Source organism: Bacillus rossius, chromosome 1 (genome assembly GCF_032445375.1).
Source record: "Bacillus rossius redtenbacheri isolate Brsri chromosome 1, Brsri_v3, whole genome shotgun sequence".
In the NCBI taxonomy this organism is placed as follows: Eukaryota; Metazoa; Arthropoda; class Insecta; order Phasmatodea; family Bacillidae; genus Bacillus; species Bacillus rossius.
Window position 1 is genome coordinate 23,271,117 of NC_086330.1, and position 22,703 is coordinate 23,293,819.

Below are 22,703 nucleotides of genomic sequence, written 5' to 3' on the forward strand. Positions count from 1 at the left end.
GTGCGGCTGGGCGGACCCAACAGCCCGCTGGAGATGCACATCCACGGGCAGACGTACGTGGCGCGGGAGAGAGACCAGACCATCGAGGGGCTGTCCGTGAACTCCGTCCTGCTGGACACGGATCCCCAGGACCCCCACGACAGGTCCGCACCCAGTCCCTCTCGTATCAAGTGCTGCCTCTGAAACATTGATAACTGCTCGAATTGATTTGTTTTAGTTTATGTAATTTAGAATAAAATTCAGCGTAATATTTTTTTTTTTTTTTTTTTTATATATAAATTGAGCATTTAGGAGTGATGGATGGTACAGATATAAACTGGATAACCGATCAAATTACCAATACATTTCTTCAAGAGGTCAGATAACCGATACAAAACTGATTCTGTACGTTTTGTAATACTAAACCGATTCATGCGTTTTTGTGAATGATCACTGTGCAAGTTACTAGAAATTCGATATTTGTAAGTAATATTGCAGTACCTTGATAAAATTCTTTATTTAAAAGGATTTTTGGTAGATGACAAAGATGATTATACCACATAAAATTAGTGCATAGCACAATACACGTTTTGCCATTTGATTAATCAACAAACACAACAGTTGAATATAGTCTTATATTACAGAAAAATTGGAGTAAAATATGGGTGACACCTGAATGGATAAAATTGTACTTTTCTCATGTGTATTGGTTTTTTAAGTATCTATTGGAAACAATTATGTAGGAAATAAAATTTAAAAAAACTGGAAATATCAGCCGATACCTATACTAAAACAATTACATGTGAACATCTCCACTTAAGGTGCTGTCCAGCAGCTTGATGCAACACCGACCAGCACTGCAAATGGTAGGAACTGGGAAAGGTATATGTTGAACTTCACCAAAATTTGCCCTTAGTGTGGGTGGGAAACCACTTTGGGGGAAAACCAACCTCTACAGTGCAAAACCATGATCCGAACACACGACCTCCAGAAATTCTACTTCATGACCAAACACACCCGATTAATATGTAAAAGTTTTTCCTTGCTTGATGCATGCCTACAACGTCCCAGGTTCTTCACAGTGATATCCAGGCATGTGGTGAAAGGATGGCGAAAGTCGATCCTAAAATTTTCATTAAATCAATGAATCAGTGACAGCTACGTGTAAGAAACCTGAGATTGCTTGTGCAAAGGGATCATGGCAAGAGCGTGAGCAGAATTTCATTTGGGGGAGGGGGGGGGGTCTTATTTGCCTGCTGTTTGCTTTCAATATCCTACCTTTTGTTTGTGATAATGTTAAAGATTTCTTAGGATTTCCAGAGACGTATACGTCCCTGGAACGTTTATTGTTTTGTGGTGCTTGCTTCACGATGAAGACTTCTGGTGGCTGCTGTTGTGGAGGAGAAGTCTTCAGGCAGCTCCCTCATTCTTCGTCACACCACGATGATGCCCAACATCCACGGCTTCGGTGCCTTGATGGCAATACTGTTCGCACCAACCATTGAATTGAGGTAAGTTTTTTATATATTTATTTATTTATGTGCTCACTGTCAGGTGTGTACACTACATACTGTAATTTTAATTTTCAACTCCCACAAATGTGAACCGACAAAGATAAAAAAAAGTCCCTTTTTCTTTCTTTAATGCCTCTATTTGTTTATACAAATTTAATTTCTGCTCCTATTTTTAATAAATAAATAAGTAATTAGATAGAAAAAGAATTGTTTTGCCACCTATCAATTTAATGACAAATTTTTGATTGCACTCCAATGACAGTTTTCCTTCTCATAGTCACAGCACGGCAGACGTTAAAAACATTTGGTCCTTTGCACTCAATAGCCGCAACTGAACTTGCCATAGCTGATGATTGTACAACAGCCAATAGTGTAGTCAGACCTGCGTACACATCTCTTAACCCCCTCGTATAGCTAACTGCATGCCACGGTGCAGCTGTTGTTTACCGAGTTGAAGCAGACTTCGTGGCATCATGCCCGACTTTTTTTTTTTTTTCTGTGGTGATTTCTTGCTAACTGAAGTTTAAAGATCTGAAGATGTACTAAGTGAGGGATTTTTGTACTGTACTATTAAATGTTTTACATGTATTTTTATTGTTTACAGGGTAAATGAGGCTCGTACAAAGTTTACAGGAGCACTTTGTGGCCTGGGATGTGATAACATTACAAAACATCCGCTGTTCTTAGAGCATGACATGGATGTGACATTCGATGTTGAGATAGACATTGAAGATCTGCAGAATGTAAGTTACAAATGTGAATGAATTAGGAATGTTGCATATATGGTTTGTTTGTATACTGTATAGAACAAAGCTTTTGTGGTTTCGCAGGTAAACAGACTCAGATACTGGATGAACATGGGACTCACGCCCCAGCAAGGGACAGACATTCTGGTTGAGGAAAGTGCCTACATGAACAGTGTCCATCACAAGCTAAAGGAGTGGCTCATGAAGTAAGAACATCATCAGCTGAAGCACAATAGAACCTAAGTATACTCGATCAGTTAGGGGAAAAACTGATCCAGGATAACAAAAATAAGGACTAGCAATTTGGGGAAATAATTATAGGACACTACTTATATATAATGTTGGACAAAACAAGTTTCAATAATTTTTAAAGCTTACAAGCATAATCATCACATACAAACATGAAAGAACAGAAAATCTACTGCAGTAAAAGCGGGTTGTTGCGATACCTTAGGATTCCTGAGTCATAATATTAATTAGGATGGGGAGGGGTCATAATAAATGTTTTGGGCAAATGCCTTCCCCCCCCCCCCCCCCCTTCATCACTGTACTTAAAAATATACCATTTTTTTACTCCAAGTCCGTGTTCATTTGTCTCTAGCAAGAAATTGACAAGTTTTTAAAACTACATACACCCACCCCTCAAAGTAACGCTGTTTGATTAGCACAGTTTTAAGTAACGATGCTAATAACTTACGGCATTATTTGAAGTAGCACGTTCGGAGATTCTAAGTAGTGCTGTTTTCATTTACGTGAATTTCTATTTCAGTGAGTGCACAATGGCGATGGCATTTTTGTAGATCAGCATTGTGTAGGGTGCGGACTTGTCCCCTTGCAGGCTGATGATGAAGCGTCGCAAGTCGCAGGAACTGTGCATGGCCAGGAAGTCCTTCATGTGGGGAGAGTTGAGTGAAGACTGGCTGATGGACCCGTGCTCCGGGGAGGAGGACGAATCCTCCATATTCAAGCTGCACTGGGGCGTCAACTTGCTGGAAGAGGACGAAACCCACTTCAGCGAGATGAGAGCTCACGTCAGTGCACTGCGCCTCCTGGCCAATGGGTATGTTGTTGTTCCGGAAATAATAAAATTGTTTATCGTAAAATAATAGTATATTTAGCTTTTTCAGGTTATCTTAAATTGAAGTTACTACTTGTTAACTAAAATGAATTAGAACTTTTAATTGCTTACAGTTCAACAGTACTGCCCAGCAGGTTTTTTTTGTACACAGGTTGTGCTGGTCGAACTTGCTTTCACTTAACTGATTCAACCTCAAGCAAGGGCATTTGGAATACGCTGTGTCTTTCCGAACTAAACACGAGCCTCGCATGGTGCTGCTGTGATTATCAGGATTCCATCTAAAACATGACGATTGGCTTTCCTTTCTGTGGTTCTTTAAATGTTTGCAGCTATCAAAATTGTAAGCTGCATCTAGGAATGTATGCAGAATTTCATTTGGGGGGTAAAAAAAAAGGGGGAAGGGGGGATGTAACCACCTCGTCCGCTGTCTTTCAAATTCTTTCCTTTTGTTGATGAAGCTTGTAGTTTTTAGAATAGCTATATTTTATTTTCAAATGTTTTAAAACTCAATAATTAGGTCCATTTTAAAATAGACTATACACCAATCCCTCACTTAGCACGACTAATTCGTTCCTAAAAATGTTCGTGTTAATCGAAATCGCGTATTCTGAAGCATTAGTCCCCATAAATATAAGGCTAAATTATTTAATGTGTTCCAAGATGTGTAGGGAAGTAATCTTTACATAATATAAATGCGTAGAATAATACTTGAAAATGCATATGTCATATCATTTATCTTTTTAAGCCTACCACCGAATACGTTAGATAAAGAAAACATGGCACAGTGTAACGGGAGATAAGTGGTAACATATTTACCGTCAGTCAGCAGGTTGGCTTGCCCGCCCAGGCGTGACCTTCAACACGCGCGCGCGTCTGTCTGCCTGCTGTTGCAAGCAGCTGGATCCTTTGTTATTACTTTTAAAACTTAACAAAATTAAAACACTTTTATGAAATTAAGAACCGGTTTTATATAACTTTAAAACACACAGCCATATGTAAACATTTAATTTGTTATGCACACCTCTTATAAAAGCGGCTATGTAAACAAATCAGTTAACAGATAAACAGATTTAGATTTTCTCTAGAGCACAAACATAACATTAAAATACGGGTACACTCCCTATTTAACGCGGTTGTCGGGGGACATAACTTTTACCCGCGTTGTTGCATAACCGCGATGTTTCGATGTGACCAAGGTCAAAAGGCATAAAACACCGCCTGTGTTCTAATAGGTCGGCAAGCACGCACAGTATAGACGGCCCGCCTTTGTGCGGACTTTACATCCGCAGTTTCCACTAAACACGGGTGAAAAAATAAAAATAATAAATTTTAAAGATAAATATTAAATGTTGAATTGTTTTTATTTTTCCGCGTGCCGCGCACAGTTTGTCGCACGGCCTACGAGCGCGCCACACGCCGCCATACACATGTGCGGCACACAAGCTGCTGCTGCCAGTCTCGTGGTGTTAGCCACAGTATCTGCTTCGTCAGTGTCCGTAAAAAAGTAAGTGCAGTGTGTGCGGTTACACACGATTCTGTGGTCAAAGTCTTCTAAAAAGAAAGGCCGTAGTGATACTTCAAACCGAATATGAATCGCAAAGTACCGAGTTTGATTGACAAAATAAAAATTCTAGATTTACTTACAGATAGCTTGTCTTTTGTAGAAGCAGGCTGCAGATACAGGAAAAAAACGATTCTAGCATTCGTACAATAAAAAATAAAGAATCGTCTATCGTGTCAAGTGGTTAAACTTTATTATCCATGCTTACAGTAAATTATAAATGGTCACATGTGGGAAACAAAAATTGCGCCAATTTAATTTTAGCGCAATCAGTGACGCCGTATTAAAAACCGTGTTAAACTTTGTCTTTACTTATTTCACCAAACGCTGTGTCGAGTTGCTGAGTGTGTGTGGCTCGGATCGGTAAGTGTTATATTCCCTAGCCTCTGTTTAAAGGTCGGGAGACCGCAACACATAAACATTTCCGGGACTTGTTTACTACCACAGGCAAAAGTGGTACAGTATGGTTCACGTAAATATTGGACCACTGGGAATTCCTGGGCAAAGATTAAAAATACGCTAGCCGATTTACTTTACTATTTAATGTTAAAACATTATACCAAAGTAAAAAGATGAACTTGTATAATACAATGAATTACCCAATAATATTACGTCTGTAGGTTTAAGTTGTAACAAAACATTTATATACAGATGTCCAGTAAAGTACCAATTAAGATTCTGGAGTGGAATTTTAAACACCGGACTACCTGATTTTGCCTTGTACCCAGCGACGCTGTTCAGTCAAGTGACTCATGCTCTGCCTGTGTGCTGCGTGAACACATTCCCTCCCCCACTCCCCCTCTTCAAGTTTCTGCCCGCTCTAATCTCTACCTCTCTCCATGTTCTCGGCTAGCCTCTCCCTACCCAGCGCTTGCCGACAACCAAGCCTATCTAACATCAATCCCCAGCCGAGTCACGCTGGATAATGTCGCTGGACGGTGGGCTTTATCAGGTCCCCTGTCCGATGCTTCATTTGTGAGATAAAGCGACGTTAAGAACTAGTGTTTCAGAAAATATCACTGGGCTGGATTGGACCATAATTTGAAAACCCTACAAGATAGAGGAATAATGTACGGAGATATCTTGTTTAGAATTTTACTGCGGACATTTTCTACGCCTAGGCTTTTTTCTGCCCGATGCTTAGTTTGTTAGTTACAACGCAAAATTATCCTAATCGGCTGTCAACCATTTATTCCATTATTATTACATATTCATTTCTGACTGGGGGACATGGTTTGACCCGCGATATACCCGATTCTGCGATCAATCGGGGCGCGATATACCGGGAGTTTACTGTATGTACAATATGTACATATACAAAACATAAAAGTTAGTTAAATATTTTCTGGGGTGAAATTAACACTATCATCTTGCTTTTTTTTAAAAAACGTGTCCAATTTCATCTGCTTTGGTTTCTGTACGGTACGGCCTGGTCTGCAGCCGAGCATCAACGGTAGGGCCTGGTCTGCGGCCGGGCATCAACAGTACGGCCCGGTGTTTGTTTATCTGCGTGCGCATCTCTTTCCCCTCGCATTCCAAACCACTCTTCCCCCCTCGAATTCCATACCTGACGTCGCGTCGTTTCCGAGATTTTTTTTAGCCTGTGGCGATTTCGTGCTAACTGAAATTTACAGACGTGCTATTCGAGACTAGGGCAGTAAAATTTACATCGTGCTAACTGAATTCGCATTAAGTGAAGACGTGCTATGCGAGGGATTGGTGTATTGTGTGAATAGTTTGTTCGCCGGGACACGACCAGGGTGGGGATTGCGTCGGAGCCGCGCCCAGGAAGAGTGGGGCTGTGTTCCAGCACGGGGCCCGTGAAGGACGCCACGTGCAAGCTGTGCCAGGTGACGGTGAGCTCCGCGCAGCTGCTGCGGCTGCACCTGGAGTCCGCGCAGCACCGCGACCACGAGGCGATGCTGTCCAAGGCGCTGGCGCACGGCCAGCCAGGATGAGCACGGCGCGGCTATTCCAGACTGCTGGGCACGGTGCGGTGTGTTTTTTTTTTTGAAACAGTGTACAAATGTACAAAACAATTTTTTTTTTTTTTTTTTAGCTGTGTCGTTCCCAACTAGATGTAATTAATATACTAGACAGTCTGCAAACATTAAATACCAGAATACCAGAACACGAGGATACAGTTTTATTTTTACCACTTCTTGTATCATACTTTATTTCAGGACATTAGATTATTATCACTTTTGGCAAGATTAGTTTTAATCAAAAAAAACAAAAAAAAACTTGAAAAGCATAATAGTCCTAAAATTTGTTCCTGCAAGAGGCAACAAAATCTATGCTTAGATTTTTTTTTTTGTGTACTTGTTTCTGCTAAATATGTGATGATCTTAGTATGTACTTTCATGTTATCAGTTTAAAAATGTTACTTTTTTTGGGGCGACGGGACATTGACTGTTTGGTTTCTGTCTTGAAACTGAGAAAAGTTCTTGCTCTGTCTCATTATTATATTTTAGTGAAATTTAATTATTTTAAAGCCTGAGACTGCGGATTTGATCGAATAGTGCTGCATTGTTTTGTGTTTAACACAGAAAGTATTGTGAACTTACATTACGTTTGATTTTTAAAGTATGTATAATTTGTGTATGAGATTTTTTTGAGACAAAATAGTTGTTACTTGACAGCATAAGTGATGTTACATTAACGAAATTACATACACAATTACAATTATTCTGTTCAGAAACAAAGAAATACCATGCATTGCCATTTGCAGGAAAGTTTGTGTTTTAAACTGTGCACCAGTAAAGTTTTGCATATTCGTTTTGTGAGATTGGAGTCCAGCAGTGTATTATGGTATCTGCAAGTATCAGTATTGCTAATTTGTTTAGTGTTCATGTTTTGTGATATTTTTGTATTGAGAAAAACACAGATTGTGTTTTTTTTGTTTTGTTTAAGAATGTATAATAAACACACAATACTGTAACCACTAACCATACATAGTTACCCATTTCTAAACAATAGCAATAAATTTTTTTACTGAAAAAAATATCTCGTTTATGAAAATTTTTATTGCAAAGTATGTGTGTTATTTACCAATTTAGGAGTTTATGGTAGGGTAGATTGTGAGGTAGCCCTATCACGTAAGATTACGTACTTGCGTATACAGCTAAAGAAAAAGATTGTTTTATTATAGGCTTTATATAGCCTCTTACATAGAGCTGGGCCAGATCCTGGTTTTTTCCGAAAAACTGGAAGTGACTTTCCCAAAATATCAGGTGGAAATTATCCCCCCCCACCTATTTTTCCTCACTTTTATTCCAGTAGTATACATATCCATGTTAAACTATTTCCAAAGAAAGCACTGCACTATAACATGATACAATACCGTATTTAATCGCATAATGTCCGCACATTTCTTTTTAAATACTTTAAATGGAATTTTTTAAAATCCGCATAAAGTCCGCACCAGACAAAGCAACCTTGGCCACCCCTGAAAGGCACAGTAACGGGATGGAAATTTACTGACGCTGTCAACAATGCTTTGACCTTGAGTTGTTCATTTCTCCGGAGTGGTCGCTGGGAGGGTTTGTAGCGTGGTGAAACCGTCCGGACTCAGAAACTCGCATTCTACTGCGCAGCTCAGGAAGACAAAGCTCTGCTTTGTTTTTGTTAAAAAGTCCTGCTCAGCCTTTTCCACACTCTGCACTCCTTCCCCCCGCTTCAGTCAAGCAGGGCAGGAGGGGACTCACATGCACAGACGTCTGCCGGTAACTTTTTTTATACACAGTGGGCAAGGGACAGGGAGGCTAATGCAGACATTAGATATCTGCCCCGTGCCGTTAGTGGCCATCTCAATGAAAGATTAAAAAAATACCTTTTCACGCAAAGCGTTTATTTTGTGTAGGCTGGCTGCGGCTTCTGAACATAAGAGCGCACACGCGAGTGAGAGAAGAAAAAAAAAGAGTGGTGTCTTCCACTAATCGCCAGCACCCAATTATCTCGACACCTGTCACATTTCTCACGCCTGCTGCGGAGGGTCGCCAGTCACCAGCGCTCTGCGAAGTAGTGTGCCGCCGTTAATATTTTTCAACTGGGCCGAGGGAAGGGTGCCAATTTTACGAAGCAGCGATTTTATTAATGCAATCCGCGGAGCAATCAGGGTACTAGTAAACTAATTATGAGAGAACAATTTTTTTACTCTACACAAAACGTAAAATTTTGAGGAAAAAAATTTTTTTTTTCGGACTTCATTTCATAGTGTTTGCACCCCATTTTTTTGTCAAAAATGTAGCCAAATTACAGCGGACATTATGTGAGTAAATACGGTACATTCGCACAATTGAGAAATCAACATTTTTAGCAGTTTAAACTTACCATTAACTATTGACTGTTTTCGTACCATGTGCGTCTCTGCCTGAGGACGGGAGCAGATAGCAGTTCCCAAAACTTCGCTTGTTTCCGTTTTGGAAAAACTATTGTGTTTGTTTAATCTTTTCGTTTTGTCGTGTTTTTGTCTCGTTTCAACTGCTGTGCTGAATTTTTTGGGCTCAATATTTTTGTGCTGTCATCATTTGTGGGTTTCTTTTCATTCTCTTAGTACATTCCTGTTACGGAATATTTTGTGGTGTTTATATCCTGTTGACAACAGCAATTTTTGCTTAATTTGTGTTTTTTGTCTTTTGGGTATTTTTATTTATTTATTTATGTTTTATTTTTTAGTTTTCTTCTACAGAAAGAGTGCTTAGCAATGGCTTATGTCCTATGTCCAAAAACTTACAAGTGATGCACTCCCATTGCACAAATCTTTCAAAGATAATATAAAAGATAAATGCACTACAGTAGAACCTTGTTATAATGTTTCTGCGTGTAATACCCTCTTTTATCGCATAATCATCGCAATCACATAATCGTTGCACTCAGTGGTGTAGCCAGGATTTGTGTATGGGGGGTGTTAATAAGCATGCCCCCCCCCCCCCGCACCCCGTATTAAAGCGGGCTGTCCGAGGGTCCTCCCACGGGAAAATTTGGATTTTAAGGTGTAAAATAGTGCTTTTAGCAGTTTTCAGTACTTAAATTTAAATATTTTAGTGGTAAAAATTTTATTAATTTTAATATGAAATTAGTTTGAGTGATGAATAAGAAATTAATTAAAGATTTGGTGCTAAGGGGGGGGTTTGCACCCCTAAAAACCCCCCCCTGGCTACACCCCTGGTTGCACCTATATTTTAGGTCGTCAAAATTTGGATAAAAAAACTTCTCAGGTAAACGTCGCATCATGTTTTTGTTCCCGCTATTAGATGCCGAGTGCTTTGTGTAAGTATCTTGTCCGTATAAAACAATGTATTTTAAAGTATAAATCTAATATTTATTCAGAAATTACCGCTAACTTATTTAAATAACGGAAATACAATGTCTGAAGTGTAAATTTTCTTTTAAAGACATTTTTAAATACTATAACCTTAATCTGTATGTCTGCGTCACCGCGGTGTACCGCTTATAAAAATGTAGCCAGCGCTAGTTGTCATCATTCATGTTTGGTTATGTTGCTTCCCGTATAGAGCGCGCATAGGTAATCAAATATAGATACCTCGCCTATTGCATGCAACGCGCGCTCTCTGTCGAGTGCCGAGTTAACTACATTTGATGGCCCACACTCTTTTGTGGTAAGTGTGTACTACGACAATAGTTATGCGTTCCGACTCACATTCGCGTCAGTTTTGGTTTTTCTATTTAAAGTTGAAGAATGGTTTTTGTTGCATGATTTATTAATTTAAATTGTTCCGTGCTCTTGTATTCGCCACTTTTAAATAAACGTTTTTTTCCATGAATGGGTTTTGTTTTTATGAATAACTTTACCTAACAAAAAAAAAATTTCCGCATAAACGTCTTACCCCGACTTTTCAAACTTGATGTTAGTATAAAATGTGCAAAAATTATGCTATAAAACACGGTATGTTTCTTACGTCCAAACATTTTCCCCATAAGAACAATTTATCTATTTCATGCATGTAATGTTTCATGAATTGTGCATTTCTTGCTTATAAATTTTTTTTTCTTTCCAAAATTCAATGAATGAAAGAAAAAGAAGGTTTAAAAAATTAATGTTCACTTCTATCTGTTAAGTTTAATGTGTTAAAATCTTTAATAAGTGTGCCAGAACACTAGTGATATATTTTAGTGCAGGCTTACGCCGTGTATTGGATATATCGAAGGTACAGAAAGTTTGCAGTTACCTGTCTATTGGCACCACTGTCTTGGAAAAAAAAGTCCTTTCATTCCTTGCCACTCTATTGTGTTTTCAGATGTACATACCTAGTCCTGCAAGATTTTAGTTTGCCAACTACGTATTCTGTAATGGCAAAAAAAAAACTGTTTTGTATTGCTGATTAGTTTTATTTATTTAATTTGTAAGTAGGAATCCCAAAATTACACATTTTGAAGTGGCAAAGGAATTGGAAACTGGAATTTACAATCTAAACGTCATTGTCGCAAACCGTGAGACAATTTTACAAAAATATGGCAGTGTGTCTTTAAAGACAAATAAAATACAAGCTGGAAGTACGATGAAGTTGAAAAATGGTTGGTTTGGTTAAGCAAAGTGAAGCATCAAGTGTACTCTCAAAAGTTTTTGATGTATTAGACAGGTACATAAATACTTGTCTACAACAGTCAAAGATCAAATCACTGAAGTGAGTGACATGGCCTTTCTACAGCAGCGAGCGTAATTCAGCACGCTGAGGACCATGGTCATGCCGTATACTAGAGATTTGCCAGATTACTAAAGGCCAATTCAGTTTTAACTGTAATACAAAAGAAAAAAATTATATACAGTACAAAACAAGTTTCTTTATAAAAAGTGTTACTTTGAAAAAGTCTGATATTACGTTGTGTCCATTAAAAAGATTTCTTCTTCTAAAATCCTTATGGAAATAAACTCATAAAATGTTATCTGCTGGAAAATACTAGATGAAAATTTACAGGAACAATAAACACTTGAGTTACCCAAACACACCAGCAGTGCTGTAATTCAATCAACCAGAAATCCCCCACAAATACTAAATCTGAACATAAGCAACTTGACAGGTGTCGGATCACAGAATGTGCCAAACTATAGAATTCCAAATTTAAAAAAAAAACTTTTTCTGTAATACATTTTTGTATGAATCACTAGTTGCTTTATTACCGCTATAAGACTAGGACACACACAAAATTATTCACAGAGAATTCAATAAGGACAAACTGTGGCCATTGTAAATATTTTTATTTGAATAACATTATTAATGCATTTTCATAACTGTCAATAAAATTATAATAGATTAAAAACACACTTAATATTACAGGGACATTAAAAACTTGATACAGTGACACACCATGGTTGAAAGGATGTTCCATCAGCTAACAATGGAAGACGTTTCACGGTGGACGGCCGTGGTGTCGCTGCTCAACACCGCTGACTGATAATGTGGTGTGTTTACGGTGGTTAATTCTATCTTTAATATTAAAGATGGACTTATGAGGAAACTTGTTTTATAGTAGGGTGTTACTGTATTCACCCAAATAACCTACGTACAATTTTCATAAAATGTTTGTCAAAAAATATTGTGCCAAGCTTATTCGAAAATTGACAACACTGCATGGCAATGCTACAAATGACAGGTACCGTCAAGCTCCAAGGTTGGCTAACATGCTGTTGCTAAACAGATGACAGACATCTTGCACGTAGTTTGTTTGTGTTTGTAAGAAAGATGTGATGAATGCATGTTTATCACTGTTGGCCCTTTTGTCAGTTTTCAGTGTCAAGAGTCGTGTTCCTACCCCCCCCCCCCCCTGCCCTTCCTACCCTTTCCAGTATTCCCATGACTGCCGCTCCCTTTTTTTTATAGGAATTACTCTGCCTAGCTTATATAAGGTCATGTTACCATACCGCTTCCAATTCTTCCACTTGAGATCTCGGATGAGTAACTTGTTAGTCAGTGCTAGAGGTCGATCATGGGTGAGTTTCATGTTCTGAATTCACAACTTGGTTGTATGAGTGGCATTCTAGACATGTGTTAGCTATTGCATGTTTCTTAAATTCTGTTTTGCTGCCACGTTCCAAATGATTTGTTTATTTTCATGGGTTCTATCAGTTTAGGATTAATTGGTTCTTGCACCCATGATCAGCATCCAGTTGGTACATATTGTCGTTTATTTTTCTTACGTCATTTAGCTGCTCTACATAACCATTTCAGTATTATCTAATTCTTGCTCGTTATCTAAGATTAAATTAACATACTTCTACTTTAACATACTTCTACTATCATATTTATTGCTTGTACACTGTTGGGTAATTAACTGTCTTAATTTTTGTGTGTGTAACTGTTTATGCGTTAACATGCTATTCATTTTGAGGCTAGTTATTTTTCACGCCCTTGTGTACATGTAAAATACGTTAAACATAATGTTATTGCAGGATACTTATACACATCTACGTAAACCCATACTTTGTGAAATTTATTGTATCACATGAGGAGTATATTTCCCATGTTATTTTAATACTTTTGAATAAAGGATTTGTTTATAAGATTTTTTCTCTCCGAAACTTTAAAGAATTTAGGGTACTAGTGACACTTTACTTTGTCTCCTACCTCAAAGGGGGCTCTGATATATTGATACCTATTTGTATTTATCTCCGTCACAGGCTCTGGCACTTCCTTAGTTGTACACTTTATTGTTGCGATATTACTGAAGGTTTGCAGTTTCTGGAAAAACCTAAATGGGAAACGGGAAATCATGTTACAATAAGAAAGTATCTTATCACAGAGTTCTACGCACGACTGGAGGGAGAAAAAATATTTTTGAAGAGTGCAATAAAAATTTTTGTTTGAAAGGTGAGAATTTATTGCATGTGCTTCTTCTGCTATTTCCAAATTTATTTTGTTTAAAATTTTCGTAATATAGCATTGATTAATGGCACTTAACTGCATTTTACTAAACAGCTGCGATCAGTAGCCATTTTACATTTATGACATTTTCCTTGTATCACAGTTAACATGTTATTCACTGTAGATCCATAAATAAAATATTTACTGTCTTATATATTTAGTGACCAAAATTTACATAGAGTTTTACTGAAAATATTTGTACATGTAATAGTACTCTTGGTAAGTATAATGAGTGGTTAAAAAATAACTGGCAGACATCAACACTGGTATCAAGAATGCTATTTGTTTTCCAGAAAACCTTAAAGGCAATTTATTATTTTGGATAGTTACCAAAGCCCTGAACAAACATTTAATTTAAACTTTAAATATGGTCACACATTCTGTTTTTAAAGTTTGCTGTGAGACTTATTCTAAACAACAAATATAGTCTAAATTTTAAGGGTACTTATTCGAGGCTGCTGCCTATTTGGGTGAATACAGTATGTTGCATGGTTTTTCACAGATGCTTAAAGCAATGGGACCTCCAAGATAAAATGATTCCAAACCACTTGGGTATAGATTTGGTGCTCGCAAACGTAAGTAGTGGCGAGATACTGGCATTGAAACTACGATCCTTGCCACATGAGTGTGACATTATTGAACACAGCCAACAGTGCCAGTTTCGAGGAAATGTCTAGAAATGTAGAATTCTGACCAACTAAATTTCTTTATGCCCAAATGAAATGCAATACTATTATCTGGTGTAAATCTTAATGAACATAATGCAAAAGTTAATAATATTCAACATTAAACTGTACAGTATTGCTGTTCATGATTAATTATCATTCATTTACAATAAATATTAATTTTGAAGTTAAAACATATTACGAACACCACACTATCAGGTATAAATATTAATAAGTAGTGAACTGTTAATCTGTGAACACTAATCACTAATGTACAAAATATAAGTCTATTAATAGGTTGTGACAAATTTTACACACTGTATCTTTTGATTGGACAAATCCTACAACATGGCACAATAGATTCAGTAAAACCTCTGAAAGCACACATAATTTGTGCAAGTTACATTCTGTGTACTTTAATTATGCTTTATAATTATGTAGTGACAAGACTATAAAGTTAAAAGTGATAAAACCAAATAGCACCGAAATGTGTCATTACTCCAGAGCACTAAAATGTAACTAAAACCAACATAATTACCTATTTTGTCAATTGAAATAAAAATTCTATACATAAATCTTTGTTTCGTTTCTTGAAATTTAAAGAAATTATATACTACACATACAGGACTTTCTTTGGTTTCCAGTGAATTTTTTTTGTAATGTTGGAAAATAAAGCAAAACAATGAAAACATTTTGGTAAAAATACTTAAACAGTTAAGTAAATAAGAGCAGTCAATATCAGATGTCTACAGACGTGGCTAAATGCCTAAAACAAAAACATCTTAAGCAAATTAGGCTTACAATATTGCATACTGATTTATGATGTAACATCATAGCTCTCAGTACACTGCATTTGGTGGGAGTAATTTTGTGAATGAGATGGAATTCAAGGAATGAAAATGTATAACTACGGTGCTCCCATCTACATATATTGGATGGTATGACATAGAGAAACTTTATCATCCAAAATCCTTCGCTCCTTACCCCCTCTGGGATATCAAGTGCGGCTGAACTCATAATCGTGCAGGAGGTTTGCTCCAGTGTGTTCGCTGGTTTACTGCTGCTTCCCACTTGCTATTCCCCCATGCCTGGCGGGGCACAATTTGTCAGTACTCCTGCAGTCTAAAGTCTCGCGTGTAGACGCAAGTCACCGCGCTACTTCCCCCCCCCCCCTCCCGGGAGAGGGAAGCGGCAATGGCATTATAAGGTCATCAACATTCACCTGGCACTCATAAATTCCTCCAGTCATATCAATACCATTTTTATATGGCTCACAATCACTTTGGCTGTGTGGGACTGCCTTCTCCGTGAAGAGGGCGGGGGAGGGAGGAAAGGGGGGGGGGGTTGGCTAAAAAAAATTGTCCCTCCCCAGACGAGTCTCAGCAGTTCAAGGTCACGCAGCATCACTGAGCCAGGCTTGCACTGGGATCATGACCGTGTAGCTGTTCCCACCCGCTCGCCAACAGAGATGGGCGGCCAGGACATTTGTTCGTACTTGCACGTGTGACAAGTCAAGTTATAGGTTTTTAAATAAAAGCCTAAACTAAAGAACTGTGGTATTAACTCTAGATTTTGATAAAAGACTGTAATCAAGGTAATCACTGCAATTTGTCTTTTGCTTTGAATTATGGCATTATTTGGTGTATTGACTTCAATTATGATGTTACACAGGTTTTTATCACTGTTCACCTTATAATCTTGCCTCTGAACATAATATGTATAGCAAAACAATCATTGACAGTGATCTCAATTGCCATCTGACACACTCCAAACACAAAACCAATTCATACATTTTGCAATGCATTACATTTTTTCATTCAACAAAATACCATTGCTAGGTACAAAAATATTACAAGAGAATTTCTTGTTTATGCTCCGGCTCCATTCAACGTTCCTTACTGCTAACCAAGGTTATGGGCTCAAGTCTCACCTCAGGCAAGGGTGTTTTTTAAAACAAGTATGATTATGAGCCATTCCCCACAAAGCTTTCTGACTGTTAAGGTCCTAAAATATATTAAATTTCTGGCTATATGTAATAAATAATAATCAAATAAACAAATAATTTTTGTATTATCAAAATACAATAAAACCCTGTTAAGAAGTTTATCAAGGTATACTTAGAAATTTGGACTTAATAAAAGGGTAGAATTTTATGTATTTATAGTTCCAATTGCTAAATGTTTTTGAACTTATTATGCACAAAATTTTCATAAGTGGGATTTTTGTAAGAGGGTTGTACCGTATTTTTAAAAATGTTTCTGGTATGTATTCAAGAACATTATCCATTGGCTGTAGAACTTGCTGTGTTTACTATTTATATGGTACCTACTTACTACACACATCAACTTTCACATGTACCTTGCTGTAAATTCTCATTGTGCACACATTTTTAATGTACTTGTTAGACAAACAGGCTAGACAGAGTTTTTGCTTATGTACTGGGTCCTACCAAACATCACAAAGCTAAAAAATCTACTTTTATACATTTTATTTTTTTTTGCAACATTTTCTAAAAGCCCCCTTTTTTTTTAAAAAAAAAAAAGTTAATTCTAAGCTTTATTAATCACTTTCAATGTTACGGTAGTTAGAAGCTAAAAATCCATTAGCAACATTGGTAGATGTAACTTTATAAGTTATGCTTGTACTGGAAGATACTCACCAACATTGTGAGCATGGTTTGCGCACTTTACAACATGTGAATGCTCCCTGCAGTGATTATTCCCTGGAACAGAAACCATACAATTAGTGTTTAACATAGGAGGGGTGAAGCAATGTGGATGAAGAAGTGACAGAATGCACTGGTAAGAGAAACTAGAGCACCCCACTGAAAATCAAACCCGGATGGCTTTGTGGGAGGTGAGTAAACTGCCCACTCAGTCACAGCGGTTTATAGTATTTTTATACCCTAACACGTTAAAAGGCTCTGCGTAAAATAAAAATCCCAGAGGGGGCTTATAAAAGTCAAAACTCCTGATGATTTACTGCATTTTCCTGCATTAAAGATAGAAATTTTAAGTCAGTTCAGAGAGTTCTGATTAACTTGTCTTTTTTTCGGTACATATGACGTTGTTACGTGAAGTCAGCACACACACGGTGGTACTTACATTGCTATTGCATGGATTCTGAATACAGAGAGCAAGGCAGAAAAGAGAAGAGGATGGGGAAGAACTGTTTTAAGAATGACAACCCCTTGAGTCTGCTTTTTTTACAGGTTGTATCCATACTTAACACTACAATTTTGTTCTGTTCTCGGTTCTGTAACTATCGCCCTTCGCTTTACGTTATGGTTTTATTTTCTGTATAATTTAAAGGCATGTTAGTTAAAACTGATTTCTCCTTTTCCTTTCCCACCTTTCATTTCTAAATCTACTAAATGACAAGTTTCATGTGACAATTTAAATTATATGAGGTTTAGTATACATTTCAACGTAACTTGCTAGAGAGAGAGAGAGTTACACTACAAACTAGACACATTTCTCTCGACTGCCAAAGAACTCAAACTTCAAATTTATTCAAAGCTATACAGCTTCACATTCTCTCACACTATTCATATTCATCTGAGTTTCTGTAGTTTGCATAGCCCAAATCAGATTAGCTCTTTAGGTGTAGTTTAACTACTTTGAGGCAGAGTAAATAAATGTACCACAATTTGCTTTTTATTGAATGCAAAACGAGAAAGATGACATTGAATGGTCACACTTGTCTATATTCCAGTAAAGTAAAGCTAATTACATGTGAATGCAAACTGTGTAGTCTAATGTACTTTAAAAAAATTTGCTGCAACTTTCATAGCATCCAGTTGTTAAACAATAACTTGAAGCACTTTTAACGTAAATAAAAAGGCTATTAATAATATTTCTAGTAACTGAAAAACTACTAGATATGCGGCAATGCTTTTACAAACAACTGCTTTGAAATTTAAAATTAAATTGACATAATCCAGCATTTGCCCAGTCTCCACACTACAATGAAGACTATTTTATTAATTCAATTCAATAAAAAATAAATTTGAGAGTTATATATACTGTGCAGTATTCCATACACACTCCAAATGATACTCGGAAAAAAATTATTCTTCAACCTGGAACACATGAGCCTCTTTCTTGAGCAAGAATGTTTATAACACATAATATGAACAAGAAAGTAGACTAATATTATAATTCTAGTTAGTATGCAAGAATAATATTTGAAAATACCCATGGTAAAAGTTCCTATGCTGTCCACAAAGTACCTAACTTTATTAAGTTGTGTACTAAACTTAGTTTAAATCATATATTTCAAATATAATTTTTACGCCTTTGTTTCAACCCAACATAGTTTGACAGAATCACAGATGAAGCATAAACTAAGTTAACTTTAAAATTAATACGTGTTTTAACTTTGTTCTAATTTTACTATTAACGGGGCAACAACTTAAGCCTTTCAATCCATTCACCAACTGAAGTGGACAAATTTATATCCCAATGATACATAAGAGTTTATCAAAACCTTGCATGTGTAGGTTAAGGTGTACCTACATTCTAGTGGACATCTGAGTTTATTGCTAGGTATGAAACAAATAATTTTTATTTTACTTTTAATAATTACTATAAAATATTTATACACTGATATTGTAACCATAGTGTAAGATTATTACCACACAATAAAATCCCAAATATAGTTTACAGTTACAATAAATAAATAAAATTAGGTATATCTTATGAATTGGCAACTAGTATAAGTGAAAGGGTTAAACTGCACTAAAGAATGCATGTGAAAACAAGCATTAAAATATTAAAATTATTTATTTTCTAATTTTTGGGCTAACTTTATATTCACAACAAATTTGTAAATGTAAGTGAAAAATAAATCTTTCCGAAATCATGCTCTAGCTGGCTCTGTATTCTTTTTTCAAGAGAAGTTACGACTTATATTACAGTTTTTGCTGAATTTTTTTTTGTAAACTACAAAGAGTGTGAAATGTAAGGCGAATAGAAAAAAAAATAATTTTTCATCTACTAACAATTCAGATTTTACTTATCAAAAATCATGTCACTTGTAAACTGGTAAGTAAACGGGATTTTGATAAAAACTGGAACTTAGAATTTTACACATTATGTGTAGATCATGCCTGGTAAATTTATTTCTGATGAGTTCTGGAGGTGGGGGGAGGAGCGTGGGGTCGAGTACCCACGTGTCGGGCGGGAGCACGTAGCCGCCGATGAAGGGCAGTCCCGTGCCCACGCGCTGCTGGTACTCGTGGTAGTCGCGGCCGAAGAACCTGAGCAGCGTCAGCTCCTCGACCTGCACGCGGTGGTAGAAGAACTTCCAGCTGAGCAGCGCGTACGCAGCCACGCACACGGGGTTCACGAGGACCAGCTGGGTGCCCACGGACCAGTAGAACCAGCCCACGTAGCTGGGGTGCCGGCACCACGAGTACACGCCGTGCGTCACCAGCCGGTGGCCGTCCTCCCGCACGCTCTGCACCACGTGGCTGAAGTTGGACTTGGCCGTGAATATCGCCAGCTTCCGCAGCACCTGCCCGTGTCACGTGCACACCCACCGTTCAGCACTCCGTCAGTGGCAGCCTCGTCTTCTTGTTCATTCTATATGACCTTTGAATATATATATACTGTATAGAAGTCGCCAGCCCAGGTTAAAAGTTCTTATACGGTTTTGAGGTAGTTGGTTAATTCACCGCCGCAATCGCCACCATCTCTAGGGCATCGACTTGTGGTGGTCCCTAGCGGAGAAGTGTCGAACTCTTCAAACACCCCTTCCCCCTCCCGCTGAATGACCTTGAGCTGCAGTGAATGATGGGTGGGGGGTGCGGGGAATGATGAGCGGGCGACAGTGCTGCGCTCTAACGTGTAAATAACAACTAAGACGATACAGGGCGTTACGGCAGCGCACTGCAGCGGTGAAGTTCCCAAGCTGCTCATCATACGCTCCTGAAAAACGTAGAGTAAATCCTATCCACTCGCGACTTCTATACAGTATATATATACAAAGATATGACACACAGTTAAAACCAGCAACATCTTTTAAACATGTTATAGTGTAGGTTTTTTCGAAGCGCGTAGGTGTTTGCAGGTCTACGTGGCCGTAATGAAAGTATAAGTTTAGTTCGGTTAAGTCAGTGACGTTTAAAATACTGTACCTAATCATTAAAATGTAGGTATTCTGGAAAATTCAGTAATTATGAAGGGCTTTAAAAAGTCTAAGGAAATTGAATGGTTTGCCTAACTAAATATTATTTAATACTGTTGAAAAAGTATTATTAATTAAATTAAATAATTAATTAAAGTAGGTTTAAGTAATTTGTTGTCCAGATGTTAATTATTTTCATTTCAATACTTTCTCCTTTTTTTATGCTATTTTACTCCACAATTTCCCTGGAGGTAAATACTGAGTAAAAGACTGCATTGAAACAAAGGCAAACCAAAATTTTATATTTGCATTTTTTTTATATCCTTACATTTATACTAATCACAGTGGAAAACGGCAATGCAATACTAAAAATAGTTTAGCAGAAATGACTCCTTTAACGGTTGGGTTTGGTACAATTCAATTGCGTATATTGGTTAACGGTTATATGAAATGACTGTAACGTAAAAATAGAGACGTAATTTTATGATGTGCTTTAATAGCATAGCAGAGACCGTTTTCCACGAGAGATATCCCTGATGTTGGTGGTGATGACAAAATCTCTGGAGAACCACAGGATCAAATTGCAGTTTATATCAAGTAACTGGCGACAACCAGTTAGTGATATCTCTTGTGGAAAACAGTCTTGGATACGCTAACACTACTAAAGAACAATACAAATTTACATCACTGTACTTACATTATAAAAATATATAAGCCTAATAGAAGAACAGACAACAGAACAGTTATAAATGTAATCTAAGTATCCCACTCAAAATCATAACTTTGTTTTCAAAATTACAAAGTTTAGTGTAAAATAAATAAATAAAACATATTAAAGAATTTTACATTTACATAATGAAGGTTAGCACTGCTTACCAGATACCTATAGAACCCTGCAGTACAACTTATAGAACTAGTAAACCAGAGGTGCCCACCCCCCCCAAACACTATGACTCACCCCCCCCCCCCCCCCGATATTTTTTATGCCATTTTCTCAATGATTTACTCAATTATTTTATAATATTATACTTTTTTAGTATTATATTTTATCAGATTTTGCATTAATTAAAACTGATTTTCTGATAATAATTTTGGTCATATCATTTCCATCCTGAACCGACAGATGCCAAACTGCTTTTGTTGAGGAAAGTGCGGGGTTGCCAATTTGATTTACAAGATCCCTTTCAATGATCAAAGCACCAGAAACGTATTTTCACATTAGAAGCTATAATTATGTAAATAATATATACATTTTTCTCGTCTTTTAACCACGCCCCCCCCCCCCCTTTTCTTTCACAGAAAAGCAGTTCTCTTTCAGCATTAGCAAAGAAGAAACTATTATAGCTTACCTCACCACTGAAGCAGAGCACAGCACCAAATAACGTTATGTACGGGTGCCTCTTCAAGTTGGGGACTAGCCAAACTTCGAGCAGGAACTCTGTCCAGCTTGCTAGGGCCGCGGCTCCGTACTCCCAGCTGTGGTTCAGCATGAAGGAATCCACGCACGCACTCTTCGGATTGGTGAGGGCTATGACCAGGAACTCGGAAAAGTGGAAGAACGTGAGAAAGAACACGTAGCACCCAAACATGTTCCACGGCGAGGTCGCGGTACACAAGAGAATGATACCCAACGAGTTGACGAAACCTAGGAAGGCTGACCTTATTGCAACTTGATGGGCAAAGCCATGCATACAAACAGCAATTGCAACATTCAGTCCTACATAGTAGAACAATAATGTCAGATACGCGTACGGTCCCAAGCTTACACCACAGCTCGGTAAAAATAACGTTACGAAAACTATAGAACCAGCCAGGAAAAAATATAAACTTATCTTCGCACTATTCACAGCCATTGTATTGAGGTTAGGAAACACGCTCTTATCATTAAAATTAAAAACCAAAGTTTCTTCTAAATATTACGAGGTGTCTAAAGTGTACAGATAAATAAATAATTATTGAAAATACAACTACAAATACATTTCTTAAAAATCTAACCGGGGTGTTCTACCACGGATACCTCCCCCATTTTCCTGTTGACACCATAGATATTTGGACAATTTTAAGAGGCTACTAGGTACTAGCTATTTTGCCTAGCCCAGTATGTTCGATTGAACGTCCCTTTCCGCTCGTTGATTGGAGAGCAAAATCA

General features: G+C 37.5%; 2 protein-coding genes across 5 annotated transcripts in view; one reads left to right on the forward strand and one right to left on the reverse strand.

Moving 5' to 3' along the window:
- Positions 1-7,882, forward strand: part of LOC134533051 (probable ATP-dependent RNA helicase spindle-E) — a 79,356-nt gene extending 71,474 nt beyond the window's left edge. For all 3 annotated transcript variants that reach the window (XM_063370256.1, XM_063370248.1, XM_063370238.1), the window contains exons 21-26: positions 1-143; positions 1,356-1,490; positions 2,098-2,236; positions 2,324-2,445; positions 3,078-3,299; positions 6,689-7,882. In XM_063370256.1, the coding sequence (XP_063226326.1) occupies positions 1-143; positions 1,356-1,490; positions 2,098-2,236; positions 2,324-2,445; positions 3,078-3,299; positions 6,689-6,836 (909 nt within the window). In that variant the 3' untranslated portion in view covers positions 6,837-7,882. The remainder of the gene's footprint in view (positions 144-1,355; positions 1,491-2,097; positions 2,237-2,323; positions 2,446-3,077; positions 3,300-6,688) is intronic.
- Positions 101-22,642, reverse strand: LOC134533065 (protein-S-isoprenylcysteine O-methyltransferase). 2 transcript variants are annotated; one of them, XR_010075246.1, is made up of 4 exons: positions 21,904-22,586; positions 19,599-19,942; positions 17,085-17,147; positions 101-179 (listed from the first exon to the last, which is right to left on the reverse strand). XR_010075246.1 is itself a non-coding variant. In XM_063370271.1 (3 exons), the coding sequence occupies exons 1-3, from the start codon at positions 22,405-22,407 to the stop codon at positions 17,141-17,143; spliced, it is 855 nt and encodes a 284-aa protein (XP_063226341.1). In that variant the 5' UTR covers positions 22,408-22,642; the 3' UTR covers positions 12,081-17,140. The 2 variants fall into 2 exon arrangements, 1 of the variants encoding a protein (XP_063226341.1); XM_063370271.1 differs by lacking the exon at positions 101-179 and having other exon boundaries at positions 12,081-17,147; positions 21,904-22,642.
- Positions 22,643-22,703: the final 61 nt, after the last annotated feature.